The sequence below is a fragment of the Halyomorpha halys genome, unplaced genomic scaffold, assembly GCF_000696795.3.
Source record: "Halyomorpha halys isolate HHAL.00 unplaced genomic scaffold, Hhal_1.1 Scaffold58.1, whole genome shotgun sequence".
NCBI lineage: Eukaryota > Metazoa > Arthropoda > Insecta > Hemiptera > Pentatomidae > Halyomorpha > Halyomorpha halys.
The window spans coordinates 1,910,059-1,930,102 of NW_027110919.1; the positions used below are offsets into that span (position 1 = coordinate 1,910,059).

Sequence of the window (20,044 nt, forward strand, 5' to 3'; positions counted from 1 at the left end):
CCTTCACTTGTGACAAGGCTACACCGTGCGGCACGTGGATCCTTTTTTTCCGGACTGACTTATTACTTAGTAGATACTTGTTTGTTGCCATAAATCATTTCCATTGCCGAGCCACCCCTCGAAATAGCAGTCCCTGTTGGCTGGTGCTGGAAGTTAGAGCAATGAGCTGTCGGGAGTAATGTGGAGGGTTGGCAAGTTGTAATTGCTGTGATCCGAAGGGTTCGCTCGGAACTCCACCACAATAGGACAGTTATTATTTGCTATTCACTGCGATGGGCTTTTAGCTTTTTCGAGTGAATTGCGCAATAAAAAGGACGTAAATAAAATTCTCAATATTTTTTGCTGATCACTTATCATAGTTTGAATTCAACAACTTGTTTACTGGGATTCAAAAAGTAGAATGATAATTGAATGTTGTTTTTTTTTTACTTACAAACTACCATTATTACTTTATTTTTGTGAGAGGAGGATCTCAAAAATAAATTCGCTCCGTGCCCCAAATACGCCATTTCTCACTACTAAAATATATAATATTCAGTTATGTAACCATTGTTTGCAGTTTAATATGTTTAAACGTTGCTAACAAGACAATAGTCGATAATGTACCAGAAATAATCGAATTCTTTCACAATTATCAATCCTTTCCCAACACAGCTATCTGTATCGACTATCGATCAGAATCTTAATTGCCACTTGGGAACAAGGAGACAATAACTCTTAAGTACCTGAGACCTAATGGTGGTATCGTGTTGTCAATATGGCACCCTGACTGGAGTCCTGTTGAACTTTAGAAGGGACCTACCCGTTGGCCGTGAACCTTCGCCACTTTCACCACCACGGAGTATCATTTCAACATTCTCCAGTACCATTTGTCCTTCGGATCTTCTATTTTATATTCTGATATTATATATAAAAAATATTTAGTCATAACAAGAAACAATCCTGTTCGAATTTTGATACCTTTAGGGTTCATGTTAATGAAAAAAGGTCACAAACATTTTATTGACTTTTTGACCAACCTAAAATATTTACATATCATAAATATCTGATGCAGCATGACTATCCAATATTTGTAACATGACTTAATGAAACTACAAACATTTATGTGTTACTACCTATATTTTTAATATAACTTAACGAAGAAATTACAAATGTTCTTTTAAATCACAATTAAATAAAATTCCTTTACTTACAAATAAACTTTGTTTCACCATTTAATGTAAAAATTCTTCCTCTAGTGACCAATATTTAAACTGTTATTATAAATAATAATACCATGAAATGAGGTAAGATTGTTAGATTTTGAAAGTTTTATTTTTTTATATTTCTTTGTTTATCAACATAGTCGGATGAATATAGTGCAATAGGATAGATACATATTTCAACTTCGTAGCTTGGTGGACAAAAAAAAATTAAGTAGTTAAAGTTTAAAATTACTCCACATTCTTTTTTACAGTTGTCCTGGGCTCAGTTAAGGCACATTCACACACCTCATACCTTTCAAAAGCTCTGTATCGTATATAAGTGGTTCTTTCTTGTTATTCTATTAAAACATTTTTTATACAGGTAGGTAAATAGTCTTAAAAAGAGAAATAATTAGTATTAATTGTACGAAAGTAACGTGTTTAATCAACATTATTCGATATATATCGACATACCGCTGCATTGTTGTGAATGGTAAAACTAATAACACATTCTGTAGCCTAATCTCACTCCACTTGACACAATCTCACCTGATCTTTCGGCCGTAAAATTTAAATATTTTTTTCTTATATTTTCATTGTATTTAATAGAATGATTTTTACAGAAAATGATAAGATTTTAATTAACGCTTGAAAATAACCTAGGTTCAGTGGGTGTAAAAATTAAATGATTACAAGTTTCTGAAAATTGTTCTCAATTTTAATCTGAAGACGTTGAGATAGCCCGTAGTAACTTTTTTTTTCCTAAACTATCAAAAATATTTTTGTATTATAAAAATCTATTTAGCTAAAATAGTACGAAAAAATAAAATTACTTTGATCGTCTGTGGAAATTTAATAAAATAAAAAATATGTGACTAATGGTTTTATATTATCTAAGTGAGCGGTATTTATTATTTTATGAGGTATTCAGCCATAAAACAAAATCTATTGTGAATTTAAGTTTTTGTCTTCACCGGATTCTTTAGATCTGGTTTCATAGATTATTAAAAAATCTTTTAGAAAATTTGTATTTTTAAAGGGATATTGTTGGTATTAAACTATATAAGTGACTCCTTATGATAATGCAATGTAATTAACAACCGGTTTCACATTTGGTGAGTTTTTACATTTTTCAGTTTCCATGTTTCATGAGATGTTACAAACACTTATGGTCCGTTTTTATTCTATGGATTTTGCTAATATTACTGATCAGCTGTCCAAATGTAACATTGTTACATTTTTTGATTACTAATTGAAATTATCTGCCTCTATATTTTTTTATAAAAATCATTGATGCATAAATATACTTGATGGCGATATATTTTAAAATGCTGAAAATTAAATTAATATGTGAGTATTAAAGTAGTACTAATAATTTACAGCTTCGTGCCGTTATTTCCATTAATCATCGATTTGTCGAGATAACCACTCGCCCTATTTACTCATCGGAAATAAATTTTATATCGTTGCTAAGTATGAATAAATAATAGAGTTTTTAAAAATCGATGTCGAGTTGGGCCGACGACCTAAGCACCTCTGAAATGGGTCAAATGACTCAGAGAGCTTTATAATTCACGGCTCATTTTTCGCCGTGAGCTGAATCCTTTGTCCCCTTGGGATGCCTTTGTAGTGTCCTAACATGCTACCATAGCCCTGTCATACATAATGAATTGCAACTTTCTTTGTCTCTGTTTTAAGCCACCTAGGGCATGACATCTAGTTCTTTTAGTAATTTGGTAGAAAAATGCCATAGATTTTAGATAAGTGTTCGCGATTTGGGGCTCAAATTAGAAATCTAGAAAACAATATTTCAAAAATGTTATTATTAATATGCACTTTAATGGTGGAAGTTAAACTATAAACTTCACATCACAGCCGTCCTACAAAGTTCTTTAGCTTATCACATGTTTCAAACAATTGTTGATTTTCCAAAAGCCCCTTAGGTAATTTTTTATGCAAGTATTATTATATTGATTTACTTATTATTACAGCAGTAATATTTCTTTGTTATTATTATTATTGCCATCTTTCCATTTTGTTCAATATATATACATATTTTTTTATTTTATCCTGTATATATAGTGAACACTTAGAGCTCTAATACTCATTGCCCTTGATTGTGTCAGCTTGTACTAATGTTCTTCAGTAATAAAGTATCATTAAAAAAAAAAGATTAGAAATCAAAGTTCATTGTTACTTTATTTATTTATTTTAGTAACTATAATAATTTATAGCTCTATTACAAAGGTGTAATGACTCGATGCTACAGTGGTTCTGACTACATATCATATCTGTTAATTACAGATATATTTAGTATTATAAATCTAATTCCTGTGCTAACTGTAGTTGGCTATAATAAACTCTGCATATACATTAGTGTGCTGCCCCCTACTATAATCATCGTTTCCCTCTTCATCTTTCTCCCTCTTCCTCTCCATCCCAAATCCTTCTACTTCTCTTCCCACACAATAGTTATTTATTAAAGCTTTAATCATGAATTTTCTTTTGATAAAATTTATAAATTGAAATAGGGCTAGGAGCTACACAGTACCCGTTATACCACGGCAGAGCCAAACTGATATGTTGTCGATTCTCCTGTTATGTACTGTACATATACATTTTTATATTTGTTAAAAAATCCATTTTTTTTTGTTTTACTATTTTGTAATATAATCAAGTCAATTAGCGCTGATGGAAAGTTTAAATAATAGTACATTTATTTTTGTCTTTTATTAGTTATTGGTAACGGATTCATTTTAACAAAGATAATGAAATGGGACAAACTGATAGTACATACAGTGAAAGCACTTAACTGAAGTCTTCATCACGATGTACTTTAACAGTAAGCGGACTTGAGATAGTTTGACTAAAATCGATCGAGATAGAAGGGCTTTTACGGAGCATCACATAAAGTGGAAAGGAAAGGAAGAGCTGGAAGGAAATTGGGCAGGACAGGAAAGAAGTTGGGACTTAGGACCTAAGTAAGAACTTATTGACCTAATGGGGCTTTGGCTCCCCTGCAGCTTGGGTATATGTCTTCGTCTCTAAAGAATTAGAGCATCTGGAAGATATTATATCATGGTATAAAAGACGAGTAGGTCAGGGTAATTTGAAACGCAACTTGGATTGTTCAACTGTTGAAGGCTCGGAAAACATTGATCTGGTATGACAGCCTAGCTCAAAAACGCCCGATCTCTTCCGATCGCATTCTTATGTACCCAGCTTCGTAATCATTTGTTAAATTGTTGTGATCTTGGCTGAAACAAATTTGACATTTGTTATTTTCACCTCGAGGGACCCTAAAATACGATTTTTTAGATTAAGTTGTCTGACACGCGCAATAATTTTATGACGGATTTTTTAAAATGTATTCCTTTGAATTAGTTTTATTTAGTGCTAATTATCATATTATAGAGCGAAGCACACGTGACTAGAGGAAGAATTGTTACACAATCGACAACACTTCCCGAGGTCCGAAGGCAGAACGTTCTGGCCTTTGCTTTCACCCAATGGCTACTTAATTATAGCCAATCATGTTCCTTTTGTTTCCCTGGAAGAAAGCATGTTACCTCGCCCGGTGATTGCATTTTTTCCCGACCCCTCGGGTATCAATAATGATGGTACCTCGTATGTTGCGGACCTAATGTTAGGGTAGAGCCTGTGTGATCCTGTCGGTAATGGGTTGAGGGTGTCGAGAAAGTTCGATGCGTGCGAGATCTTTAGTTCCTTGACACTCCACGAGCACTTCATTTTTTCAACGGTATTGGGTAAATAAAACTATGGATTAGCTACTTAAGATACTACGGCGATTCCTATATCATCTACTAATAAACATATATCACAATATATTTAAACATGGGTCTGAGTTTATTACAGTTGTTTGTAAAAAGACCAGCCAAGGAGACTAAAGTGGCTGTCAATGATGAAGACATGAGCCTCATATGGAATGTTTGTAAACTTTGGAGAATTCGATTATAGGTTTTTTTTTAATGTGTGCAATGATAATCGACCATAACAGCAAAACATTGGTTGCAGTTTTGGAAATGTATGCCTTCAAAATACGACATTGCAAGTGACCGAAATTACTTAGTCTCGAGATCAGTCGTACTATCAAAATCGGTAAAAACAAAATTTAAAAAAAAAAAAAAAAAAAAAAAAAAAGTCTTTACCTTACCTAACCTCATTTTTGCAGCGGGACCGGTTCTATTCCAAACTAGTAGGTATTGACTTTTATTTCTTGGCTGACCCGCAAAATGAAAACCCACCAACTTGGTTAAAATAGTTTGGTTATTTATAAGATAAACCACCATATGCCAGAAATGGCCATGTAAGGGTTGTACAAAGAAAGTTTTTTTGCGATTAGCCTTTACAAACAAAATACGGACTGTCATTTAATATGTAAAACAGCAAGATATTGATCATAAAAATGACAAAGTCCTGTTTGCTGCTTGCCTTGGGGTGGTCCGTCTTTTATCCTAGTCAGCTTTTGTTGTTTCATTTCAATCAGCTGCTACGTAATATGTGCCAAGTGAAATTAGCGATATCTCTCATTGTATTATTATAGAACGGATTCGAACTCCTCATCAAAGAGAAAACAGTAATGGCTTACAAAAGAAAGATCCAGCTACAGCAGTGGTGCCAACATTGTACTCTTCTACCGCCACTGAAATCGATTCGGTGCGCAGGCTGTGTGTCCTTCCGGTTCTGACCCTGGCCACTAACTGTATTGTTATATATCCCACCTGTTGCTATCTCCATGGCCATCTTTATCTCATACCTCTTGAGCCTATCTCTTTGGTATGCTTCTATTCTATTTGCAACTTTCTTCCAAAACATTGTAAATTGTAAAATATTTCGGTAATCCAGATATAATAAAGGAACGAATCTGCTTCTTTATTTCTTTTTAAACAGGGCGAATGTTAAATACAACTTTTTACTCTTACTTATCTATTATAAAATTAATTGTCAGAGGATCGAGGAAACTTTCAAATCCAAGTTTACGTGAATTTTTTAAAGTATTACATTTTTTGAGTTTTAATCAAAATTAAATTTAAACCTATACTGCTAAGGGGTTGATGATCTGTAAATGAAGGGTCAGGGGTTCAGTACTTTGTAAGAAAGTACTCTTATTAGACCAACGATTGTGCAAGGAGGTGATTCGATCAGTGTCAAGCTTGACCGCCAGTTTTTTACCCAATTTAAGAGGCTGGGTGGACCCCAGGAGGGCTCCAGGACCCACAGGAGATGACTCCCGGCTACATTGTAACAGAAAATAATTTTATGCCCAGCCGGATTCGAACTTAATATTACTCACTCTTATCAAATTTGACTACATTTATGGTAATGTTTAAATAGATCCTTAATTTGAATTATGTTATTTGTCTTAAACTTGATCAATTTTTAAAGCATTTCCAACAGAGATTGGCAGAACTATTAATTTATATTAATTAATATTAACTATAAGTTTTTTAAACTGTTAAAAATAATTCGAGTAATAGTTACTATTAAAAAATCTTAACTACTCCTAAGTTAGCAGTTAAGGTCATTCGTATTTAAATAGCAGATAGATAAACAACCACAACAACAAGCAACAGGTGCATATCTATGGCTGTTTTGAACTCTTAATTCGAAACTTAAAAAGAAAGTAATTTGATGTTTTGAAGGTCTCCTGCATATAACCTAGTTTCGCAAAATGGTCTGGGCGTATGTGAACAGCCCAACTCGAAAACGAAACTCCTACAAAACTGAAATTACGTATTTAAGGTCGGTACGCATAAACGAATTTAATCTTTTAAGCGAGAAAAGATTTCGATGAAACTCGATATATAAATATAAAATTAAATTATCTTCAATTTCAGCTCGGTTGTATTTTAATTGAACTCTTTATAGAAACGTTACTCGCGTGGTCATGACGTAAGGCGCCAACGTCCGTTTCCTCGTTCCGAGAGCAGTCTAAGTAAGAACGTTGATCTCGGATTTTTTTTTTTTATGTCCGGAACGTAGAAAGGAGACACGGAATAGCTTCACGTAGCAGAATAGACTGCCCTGATGGCAAATCTTCGAGGTTATTACTCCTCCTGAGGCACATCTGTTTTGGACAAGCGGGGCTCTTGCGTAATGATAGGTGGACTTGAGGAACTCTTGTTACCTTCGGGTGATGATCTTACTTCCAAATATTTCCAGCCAATCTCTTGGTTTCATTTACGTATATTCGTCCGACGCGCGACTAGTATCTCCATACATCAAGTACCCACGGAATTCGACTTTCATTTTTATATGTAACCTGAAGCCTTCAACTTAGATCTGGATAGCTGTCCTCTGAATATGATGTATGGTTTTATGATATTTAATAATCTATAATGTTCATTTTTTTTAATTGTGAATTTTATAAAATGTAATATTTCTCGCTTACTTACTGTGCTATACTAATTTATAAAAATAATTTTTAATATATTATTCCTGTTGGTATATTACTATTTGTATTTTAGGCCATTTACTGTACTGGTTAGCCCTATTTTTGTGGAGGTTAAACTCTGCAACTTAAGTTGTATGATTCCGTCATTTTTCTTTGGAAAGTGCATGAAAATGAAAAAAATTATGATAAAGAAGTAAAAATTTGAGACACCCCAAAATCACTTCTATGCCTACTTACTTTGTATACGGATTTTCAATACTCTAATTGAAATTCGGTGACACTGTAATTAGCCTGAAATTCATCCCAATTTCTATGGTACTAATCTGCCTAGAAATTATTTCATCATTAGTATGATAATTTATTTTTTATTAATATATGTATTTTCTTAGTACATCGTGCGAGACCTTGGACCTCCACGGTTTGTCGCGCCAATAATAATGTAGATGAAGAATACATAAATACAGTGGATATGAAATGCATCTCCACCCTTCCTAACAGTCAATTGTTTCGGGAAAAAAAATATTAGGATTCCCAATTATTTAATATTTTTTTAGCTACGTTAAGAATGTATGTTAAAATATAGAAGGTTATTGGCTACTTGAGAAGGCACTGTCTTGACGGTGAAATAAGTTTACTCATGACTTCATAATGAGGTTCTCAATAGGAGCCTAAGACAAAGCGCAGACTCCCGAAGAGGAACAATAAGACATTCTATCAGAACAAACTTGTGGTATTATTCAGTCTTGGAGGTAACTCCGTTAACAAGGAGATCCAATACCTCTTCGACATCAATTCATTACTGTTTCCTCATCTCCCTCCATTACATCATCTAGTCCTTGTTTGCTATAATTTTCGAACGGCTCATATTCTTAGTTAATTAAACTTTAAAACAAACTCTGATATACAAATTGAGACGTGATAATTGATACTTTTAAACAAATGGTTAAATGGACTTGGTTTATTTTCAACTTCATTGTGAAATGTTTATATTCTAACAAAACTAGTGTTGACTCGAACTTCACCACATGAAAAAACTGAAAAAAAAAAACACGTTGGTAGTTCCACAATAACTATTGTACATTACTAATTCTTTTCTGGTGCCTTGGAGAGTCATCGGAAGTAAATTGGGATGGCTGCTGTTTTGTGAATTTGCGTTTGTATAAATCTTGGTTTTTAAACAAATAAGGTCATTTATAGGCTCTGTATTTAAAATATTGTATTAAAATTAAATTAATTAAAACTGTCCAATGTCTTTACGGACAATTTAATTTTGGATATTATAAGGACTATTACGGATTCTTGGTAGAGGTTTGTATTCTTTAAGTGGAATTCAGGAGGTTCTTGATTGTTTCCACCAATCTCCAAAGTTCAACTCCGACCAAGTATGTATAAGGGCTCTGATATAAATCGAAAGTTTAGAGTTTTAGTCAAGAAAATATCGGAGTTATCAAGATCTACTCGTATATGCAGTTCTCATACGCTCATAGAAGCTTGTCAAAGTGAACTGCGAAATATAGTCTGTTCTAGGTCGAGAGAATTCGAGTAAAAAGAAAGTTCACATGATAGGTGTTGAAAGATTGTGCCTATATGCCTTTCTGTTAGGCGTTACAATGGCTTAGCCGCATTTTACTCGTTTTTAGCCTGAGCCAATTGGCAAATATTTACTTGCAGTGTTTACTTCCATATTTGAAAGTCAATCCCCCACACAGGATACTACCGGTGCAGTCACGAGGCAGTCAAAGTTGGCGTTCTAACACTCTCGGCTACAAACGGCCCTCCATATTTGGCATATGAACATTGTCAAAGATGAACCAGCCACAGTGCTTGTTCACTTCTGATTTTGAACAAATATGTTCAGATTGCATACAAGTGTGGCCCGACTTTTATTGGTCCTTTCAAAGGGAGCGTGGTCTACTTGAAATTCTCTTAATCCTGTTTGCACGATTCCTGTCGATCCGTGGAACGGACTAACTATGTTATCCTCCAAGATAAATTTAACATTATCAAAGAATTCTCTTGGATAGGATATCCTGCGTTTGTGAGTAAGGGTTAAAGTAACGATGTGATTTGTTTAAAAGGAGTGTGAAAGGATAAAAAAAAAATGGCTATTGAATAGACTGATTCTTTTAAATAAGTAGTTTATTTTATTTTTAGACATGTGAAATTTATTTGTTAAGACAAGTGATATTGTTATAGAGCTCCAGAGAAGAACGACGAGCTGCAGAGAGGAGCGACTCCACGAGCAGCTCTAGCAGAGAGGTGCTGGAGCGGCTGCTGGAGACTCCAGGCCCGTATCCCAGTCTAGTCCTCCCTCCGGCGGGCTACTGGGGCGACACGGGAGAGGATAGAAGGAACAGCCAGTCCGGTCCGGAGGCGATTCCCTCCCCGGAGCCTACCTACTATAGGCACCACTTCTTAGGGCAGGTCAGTAAAAAATCAACTTTCTATATCAAAATAAAGAAAAAAAAATCGATGGATTTATAGCTTGTCTTGGAAGTAAAGGAAATTCAAGTAAACATTTTTTCTCCCAAAAGAATTTCCAGTATACATCATATAACATTTTTTTCCTACATTTTTATTACCATTTTGTTTACTATATGATCCATCATCTGTGAACATTTCTGAAGTTGGCACACATAAATTAATATCTAATTTTAAGATATCTTTTTTAAGTTTTAAAGGGACAGAGTACCTGATTCTTTTGAGAAGTGACTATCAAATAGTCAAGAATTGTTGGTAATTTGGTGGATGATGAGGAAACACACGCTTATTATACATTTTAAAAATCAGCATTTATATGGGACCTTGGACCACGAGACCTGGAATTCTTACATTATATTTGCTTTATTATGATAGTATAACTATAAATTTCTCGATCTTCACTAAATCATTCTATGTTTAATTAGTGGAAGAAAGAAATTTACAAATATGCTTACTTGTAATGAAAACAATTACTCTTTGGGGGACTGGAAATTAAAAATGTTCTCTACTTTTCACGAAGGTTCTTTTTTTTTTTTTTTTTTTTAATCTTTTATTGGAAAAATAATAAATAAAACAAACGGGGTGAGCTAAATAAAACCGTTTAATAAATTCTGTCACACTCAAGGGCAATAGGTATCAAGGATATATTAACTAAAAACGAATAGTAAATAAACAATAAGAAAAGGAAGGGGGAAAAAACAATAAAATAAAATTATTTAGGAAGGGTCAAATTCACAAAATTGGCGAATTGGAGAAACTGTAAAGAGGAAAATCAGAAGATCGGCTCAGTGATGCCAAGAGCTGAAAAATTCCTTTCTTCATATCTTCAGTTGGTGAATTATTCAAAACCGTTTTTTTTTCAGGGGGCTGGGCTAAAATGTTAGGGACACAGGCTGTTGTGAGCTTCTGCTCGAAATAGCTACTACAAGTGTTTCTGGTAAACATGACTTGACATCTTGATGAACCTTTCAAGAAATGAATTAAATCTGTTATTCAAACTTACTGGCTTCTTTGGTCGATTTAAATACCCTAGCTGATTTATGGATTTAAGCTTCCTAGTGCCAGGGATTTTGACCGTTTCACTAAATTATTTATTATAAAAACGTTAACAAATATTCTTGTTCATTGGATATTTTACCTCTCTACCCATCCTATTAGAAACGCAACGCTTTTTGTTAGCACGTTTCAACTGTCTTATTATTATAATTTTAGAGACAAACATTGTGCCATTCTAGACGTCCCAGCCTACATAAAGGCTGATCCACACTTATTCGTAGAACCCCTAGAAAGAGAGGATGCCTTCTAACCCGCAGTTCTTATATTCTTGTTTACCAGATTACTCTTGGCCCGTGGAAAAGACTACAACCTGTAAGATATGTATCTCAAAATTTAATAGAAAATGTTAGTTCGGTGTAACTCGGGATTTCAATGAATAATTCAGAAATTTTCCTATAAACTGAACAATGGTCTCTATGCATCTCCCAACTAACGTTATAACTACAAAAAAAAAAAGGAAGATTTTTCAATAATCGAAAATACAAATTTCTGTGAGAAATCTTTTTTTATTTCTGTCAATCTCAACAATTATATCAGATTTCATGTCGATTATAATAATATTATATTTAGATCATTTGAAATTTTAGGGTAAAGAAAACCTGTTTGCAAATCCAACATTTATTGTACTGACAACTAGAAGTATTGTTAGTAACAGGTTAAGTAGCTTGGAACTGTATCAGAGGTTATTGTAACGAGACACAGCGGTCCAAGTAACGGTATCGACTACCAAGGTCACTACGTTCGAGCCTTGAAAGGTCTGTAGTTGTAAACCCTTCAAAGGGCCTTAAAAGGCTGCAAGGAAGCACAAGATTTATCCAATCCCATATAGTATCAATCTGAACTGTATTTCATATTTTGAAAAATGATTCATTTTAAATTTTGACTTCCTAAATAAATTTTGAAAATAGTTTTTATAAATTGACAGATCAGTACTTTTAACAGCTGCATTATTTTCTCGGCTTGTAATCGTTACAATAAAACAAAAGAAAGGTTCTAAATGCGACTAATATAAATTATTTTCTGACGGAAACATTTATTTTTCTTCTATTATTAAATGTAATATCTTTTGAAAATTAATATATATAAATTAATAAGGATAAACAATTTTGTTATAAATAAAATTCTTAACCTGCAGAAAAATGATAATGATGTAGTAAATAATATTTGTAGCCATTATTAAGACACGTAGTATTTAAGGTAACTGCATGAAATTAATTTATATATATATATATCTTTATTACTAAATTGTAATGGTGGGATTTAAATGGTTATTTTAACAATTTTTATGAGGGGGTTCAGTCTCCTGCAAAAAATACCTTCAACTATTTACAATTTTATAATTATTTAAAAAAAAAATAATTGAAGAGTAATAAAATAAAATCAATTCGTAAATAATGTAATAACGATGCAAATAAGACTAGATACTGATGTCGTAGAATTAACAACTCAGAGTAAAAATAAACAAAATTAAATTTTATTTTCGATTTTCAACATATAGTTAATATAAAAAAAAAATAATAAGTTGTATAATTTAAGTTAGGAAAAGATAGCAATGCGAAAATTCGTTATTACTGTAAACTAAAATAGATATAAAATAAAATTTATCTTCTTCTTCTACCATGGAGTGTATACTCCTTCCAGTGTAAGGAGTTTAAAATGTATATAGCCATATATAAACATAGATTAATACTTTATGAAGTATTTCAACATAGCAACAGAAATTTAAATAAACCAATGATAAGTGAAAGTTGTGTGATCTCGAGGCCAACTTCTTTTTAGACGCCTAGGAGGATCATCATCAGGTAATGAAGGTGGAGGCTCGAAACAAGTGGGTTCGGATGGTAAGGGAGTTTGTTATGGAAGGACTGGTATCTGGTTCTGACTAAAGCGGTAACACATGGAATGTTTAAGTCCTGATGAAAGCTTTATTTGAAAGAGACAAATGAGCATTAAGGATTTTACGAAGGATTTTGGATTATAACGATTGGATACGAGAAGAATTAGATGGTGAAACCTCAAAGCTGAACTCCATAAGTACATATTTGTAACTAGATGGAAGTTTAGACCGTTTGTCTAGTAAGTGTTTTAATAATCTGAAACAACGAGTAGTTTCCTCTCTTATCAGTCTTGTACGAAGGTTCCAAGTTAGTCGTTTGTCTAGAACTAGGTTAGGGATATGTTCGGCAGGAATGAATTTAGTAGTATGAAAGTATACTGTAAGGCAGAAAGTTATACGTTTACTACAAAGGGTAAGGAATAAAAAAACTTAAAAAAAAAAAAAACTTTATATTTTAACTTTTTTTTCAAGTGCTCAAAAAATGAGGATTAATTAATTTTTACACATACTTAAATAATTTTCAATTACCGCTACCTAATCTAATGTCTAGGATAGTTTCATAAAAAAATTAAAGCATTCTAAAACATTCAGCCATTATCATTATTCTGTAGCATACTTTATTGATCATTTACCTTTACCCCCCCCCCCCCATCCCCCCCTACGAACAATCCTCGTAAACTTCAACTATACAATAAATTAATATATAATACAACAAAAATAACCCCACCGCTATCACATTCCATAAAGGGTCTCGGTTATCGGGATGTGGCCTGAAGATGATAGGAAGCGATAAAGGACGACCTTTAGGCAGACATCGAACAGCCCTACCAAAACAAGATACTTAGCTTTTATTTACTACTCCCCTGCCCTTTCCTTAGCCTGGGGATAAGTAGCACTATAAATCCCCAAGGGCAGCTCCTATCCTGAATAAAATCCCTTTACATCATCTCCACTACAAAGGGCTGGAATTCCCCGACTCGCCCTCCCAGTAGGGTTGTTCCAAAATTTCCTCCAGAATCTTCTCCCTTCGGGTACTTTAAAATTATGTAAAGTTATATTCTTATATAACTGTAAGTCTTTGAAATTTCCATACTGATAGTTTAATAAATTAATCATCTATTTCTAACGCTGATCTTCCTAAAAAAGAGCTAATTCAACAAATTGTATGTTTTCAGATTTTCGCTTTTTTACTTGAATTGTTATTGATGCTAATTAGTTTAAATGTGTGACATTCAATTAAAATACTAGAAAGTTCTCAAAAATACAGGCTAAAAATATAATACAGTTGTTTCATCCAAAAATAATTTTCCAGACCAGGTAAAGTACAAAATATACTAATAGAAGTATTAGTAAAATTTAAACAGAATTTATATCAGAAAGATATCTAACATTTTGCAATATAAAAATTTAACCCAACGTACAACGAAATATTTGTAGTTCACGCCAACTTTCAGTAATACTTAAGAAGTTACGCCTTTTAAATCCATTAAAAGCTTGGCACAGCTATGACTTAACAAATATAATACAGATTTATTATAGACTTCGTCATTTTCTAAAAGTAAATTTATGATTAATTTTGATCTTGAATTATAATGTCAAATATAAAATATAATTCCAAATCCGAGATTAATGAACGTCCTTCTTAATATACATTTTTTTTTCAAGAAAGCGAGCAGATATTTGAATTTTTATGATATTCAATATAGGCAAATTGAATTATTGGTGACAAAACCCGGCTCCTATGAAGTCCCTTTGAGTGCACACAAGATAAAAAACAACAACAAACAAGAAAGAAGCGCCCCGGTCAAACAAAAAAAGAGTGCAACGAGGACACAAAAGCCTGAGGGGTATTGTGAGAGTGACTGCATCAGCGCTCGCCGATTGTTCTCGAACGGGACAAAAGTTTACACTCCTTCACAATGGGCTTCGGCGAAATTGCCTGTGTACGCGGGTGGCGTTTTATGATGAGCGGAACAGCAGCGAGCATTGTGTCGTCCGGGGGGTAAGGCTAGGTCTTATTCTAGTAGATAACTGTAATCTTGTGGTCAGTATTATGCTTCAAGGTCCAATTCGGCTTTCTTGGAGAAGTAATAGATTATCAAAAATTGATGCATATACACTTTAGCATAAAAAATATCTCTATTGCACTTTAAATGTTAAACAAATTCTAAACTTAATTTGCATTGCTAATTGTAGATCAATTTTCAATAAGATCAGTTTTCTTCAGACTGCTTCCCATACATAACTTAAAACAATGGATGCTTTCACATTTGGGCGCCATAAAATATTTGTTATTTCTTTGGTTAGTTAGCAATCTAAATACTACGAACAAGGACGCTAATGGTTTTATATGGACCATATTTATATCAATTAGATAAGAGTTATGGGAAAAATGCAAAAGAAAAATATGTTTACTTTTTTTACTTATTATTGTATAATTTCCAAAATTATCTAACTTTTTTTTTTTTTTTTGTATCTGTATTTTCTATAAATTAAGCAAGAAGTATCACTTTTTTCATTATCGAACGATGTAAATCATTGTCAATTATTCGGATCAAAATTATGAGAATATAAAAAACAAAAAACGTAATAGACTTTATTAATCGATTTCAATCATTAATTATTTAATAAAAACCTTTTGGTATGGAAACTATTTAAAGTGAGTTAATATGCGGAATATTGCAAGGTTAAAGGCTTGTGGGTAATTTTCATTGAATAATTAAAAAACATTAAGTACATTGACTCTAGCTCACCAGTTACAGATCTTTTTTATAATGTTTCTTTAACATTGTATTATTTTATAGTACATCAAGTACTTTTTTTTTGTAATAAAGTTTAATTTTAAAACCTATTTTAGCCAAAATGGTATGAATATACTCAAAAAATTGGTATGATCTTAAACTTTTGACCGTTAGTTTTTTCAATTGAATTGAATATCAATTATTGAAAATTGAAACTTCAAAGAACATAAATTGTAAGAAAACATGTAGCAATGAAGGTTTATCTCTCATTTTTTATTTAATTTTCTTTCTTTTTTTATTATTAGAGAGTTAAAAAAGTTCGATTTCGATCAGCCAATCGATATTATGTAATACTTCAATCGATGGTTGTGGTCAGTTGAATAATAGCTGTAATTTCGTGCGTAATGAAAACCTATATAACGGTTCGAAACCATTTGATTGCACTCTGTTACCTACGAAAGTAATGAAATACCATTCTTCAATTCTGCACTCCATTTAGATGAAATTCAGTTTTCAGAAGCATTTGAAATATTCCATTATTACGCGATAGTAATCGATCCCTGAATTGATTTATTATGTATAAAAAAAATTAAATTAGTACCGCTATAACCAATGAAGAATTAGGGATGTAGTACTTAGTAAGGAAGTAATGTTACTAGATCAATAGTTGTGCAAGAAGGTGATTTGGTGGTTGATGAGGCTGGGTGTACCCTGGGGAGGGTTCCTAAACCCACAGGGATGATTCACGGCTACAGTGAAACTCAAAATAATTATCTGCTATTGCCGGATTCGTAGCCGGGTCCTTGGAATTAATAGTACCTCACCAATGAGCTACCCACTCCTGCACTTACTTATACATATCAAAAGAGAACTAAAAAGTAATTCTTCTTTGATGCAACTTTTAAATCCTTTAGACCTAATGTTCTGCAGGGATATGTGTGTTAGTATATGAAGGTTAGTGTATGCGAGGTGTTTGACCGAAGACCTTCCAGGGGACAGCTGGAGTCTCCATAACCAGTCCGCCCCCGCTGGAGTCCAGTTCCCAGGACTTTTCTCACGCTGACTCTTGTGTCTCCATATCAGTATTAAATATCCTGCCCTTCCTATACATGTGCGGATCTTGTCTCCTCTTCTGGAACAATAAATCAGCCGTGATAGGATCATAACTTACTTCAGGAGTCATGGAAGAACTGCTTCAGGTATTCTATCATATAAATGAAGGGTAAGCCTTTGAGAGAGGAATGTTTATCATTGGAATGGGTGAGAATAGTGTACTATTTACTTTTGTATTCTATTTTTTCACTCACTGCCCATCCAGATCTAACTTTATTTGATTGCAGTTTTAGATATAGAAGGTTGTTCATTTACACTTAATTCTTAGCAAAAATTCATAAAATTATTCTGTCTTTTGGAAACTAGATTCATAAGAATTGTAACATTTCTATAAATCATCGTACACTTTTAAACCTTTCACGCCAATTCCCTGTTTTATCCACTTTCCAATGTTGGTGTTAAGATCTCTTTAGAAGATTGTGGCTCATAGTACATGGACCAATACTCGGTTTAAGTGAATGTTGTAAATGTTAAGTAAGGCAACCACGGAGGATGGGAGTGGCGGCATTCACACCGTTTCCCAAATTTGGCCATTTTTGTCAATGTTAGTCGATTTTACTGATTTTTTTTTTCAATACTGCGCTACTCGTTTTTATTAAACTTTTTAACAGTAACACCGCAATCCGACTTAGAGGTCGAACACCTCTCGCAAAGCGGACCCTCACCGCTCAACATAGTTTCAATGCGCAAACGCCATTGACTCTGCACATAGTGTACACTCGACTTAGCCCTTAAAATACCCATGGGTAGAAAAAGGAAGCACATTCTAAACTGATATCATTATATCTAATCATTCCTTATTTTCAATGGAGGGTACGAAAAAAGAAATTAGGGATCGGCGTGCTGTACCACCATATTGAATCGAAGAATAGTGACTAAAAATTCATCTTCTCTTACAAAAATGTTTAATAAATTGTTGAGAGATAACCTATATACATAGATTAAAAACTTAAGTTTAAGAACTTTCAAGTATTCATGCGCTTGTTAAAGAGGGAAAATAATTACTCCTTCTTGTGGCCTTCTACTTATCCCTCAAGCGTTTTATAAATAACAATAATAGATTTCTGCCGATGTTGTGAATATCGTCTAAAAATAATTATTCCTGTGGCTTTTTTTAGAGATAGTTTTATTGTTATTTCTTCGTATTGCGATTCGTAAATGACTATATAAATATTATAAACTCTAGCCTAGCAAAATAGTTAAGAGAAATCAAACTTTTAAAGCATCAAGATGGTAGCTATTTTAGGGAGCCCGAAGTTATTTGGAGGGGGGAACATTTCCCCTCATTGAACTTTACTTTACAGCCTAAGCTCAAAAGGTTTTAGGCTTCAAAGTTTAGTTGCATTTGTCCTTGATTCAATTGTGCCATATACATAATATTGCATCTACAACTAAACGAATCGTTTGACGTAGAAGTTTTGTTCAATTAAACCTATATAATGACGACATATTAAAATAAAATTTATTATCTAACATCGTTTTTAAAATTGAAAAATCAATGATTATGATACATTTTTTTTAATCTCCTCGTAATAAAAGTATATAAAGTTTATATTGTTACCTTTCAACTATAACTAATTTGTTGTAGAAATTCATTTGATTTATGTAATTCTTAAAAAAAAACTGATTCACTTGTTCAAACCGTTCATTATTGTGTCCTATTGCGAGCTTCATTAATTAAACAAAAAAGTGTAATGTTGTAAAAACAAATAATAGGAAGGAAACAATGGGTCGTTTAACGCTCAACTGGCGATGCAATCGTCTTTACGTTCGTCTGTACCCTCATTCAGATCTGTTATGTTGTAATAACTATTTATATTTTTATATATATATATGTACATATGTATGTATATATTGAGCGAGGTGGCTCAGTGGTCAGACGTACTACTAACTCCAATTCAGCTGTGACAAATAATTATTGTATGTAAATATTAATATTTTTAATTTAAATAATCATTTTTTTTTTCAACAAATGTCAACTATTTGCCAAAAATATAATATTTCCAAAAATAGTAAGAAAAAAAATCCTATTTAAGATTTTCACATAAACATTATTGAAATGACATTTTAGATATTTCTTCTAAACTTACTTCATTGTGGTTATATTTATCTAATGTCTTGAGAGGCACATCCAACTTCGAGTTTTTGTAAATTGTTTTAGAAAAATTTAGTGCAAGAGTACTAAATAAAAATATAAAATACACTGAAGTCTTTTCTTTCTGAAAACCACCCAAAGTCAGTTCAAATAAGGATTTATATGATTTTTTGTAATGAATCATACTGTATGACATTATTACCAGAAAATCTTCTTTCAAATGAGAATGCATATATATATTAAAATAATTCGTTAATTTTGAAACTTTTTTTTTATTTACCGATGCCTTGTCATTTCTGACTTCTAAAAGTGGATGAGGAGAGGTTATCTAGAGGTAATTTTATGTTAATTTTGAAACTGCAATGAATGAAGAAATTGGTATTAAGTTTGAATGGTTTAAAGGAGATGTTATAAATCTCTAACATCAAAATTAATCTTCCATAATTAAAATTAATTATTATTTTTAATAAACAACACTTGAAATAATGAGAAAAGTGGATGACTAAGAGGCCAGTATAAAAACTGACAATACGGGGGGAGGCAGATCCTTGCCTGAGAACTCTCCCATGGCCCACAAGGTACAATTGCAACTCTTGTCCAATGGCCTCCTTCTTCTTCCAATGACCTCACAACATCTACTCCAGAGAAGAATGGAGGATGGGTTCGTTTGATTCCAGCTCTTTGTTTTTAGAAATGTCTTTGGTTAATGAAATTAATCGCATTTTAGAAAATATTTATATAGATGGGTGAATTTAATCAATTATTATAGAAAAGGCATAGGGTACAAGATCACATAATCCACCAATAGAACAAATATCCAACAAAAAGTTGTCATTTAAATATAAAATAACTTATATAAAGAGATAATTAAATATAAAAATATTTTAACAAAAACATAACTGTCTAAGTAATCTGCAAAAAACTGAATCACCACTATTATATGAATGATTGGGAACTTTTAAAATCACAATGTATTCTTTAAGATAAAATTTTAAAGATGTACCATTATTCAAGCAAATCAGCTATATATACCTGTAAGTTTTGACTTACACTTATAAGTAAAAACACATTGAATCTATATCTTTCTGGGATTACTTTAGGATATGAACATGGAGTAGTGTT

General features: G+C 32.7%; 1 protein-coding gene across 2 annotated transcripts in view; it reads left to right on the forward strand.

Moving 5' to 3' along the window:
* RapGAP1 (Rap GTPase activating protein 1) overlaps positions 1-20,044 on the forward strand; it is a gene marked incomplete at its 5' end in the record, with an annotated part of 482,599 nt that overhangs the window by 445,856 nt on the left and 16,699 nt on the right. For both annotated transcript variants that reach the window (XM_067049017.1, XM_014438469.3), the window contains 1 exon segment: positions 9,796-10,023. In XM_067049017.1, the coding sequence (XP_066905118.1) occupies positions 9,796-10,023 (228 nt within the window).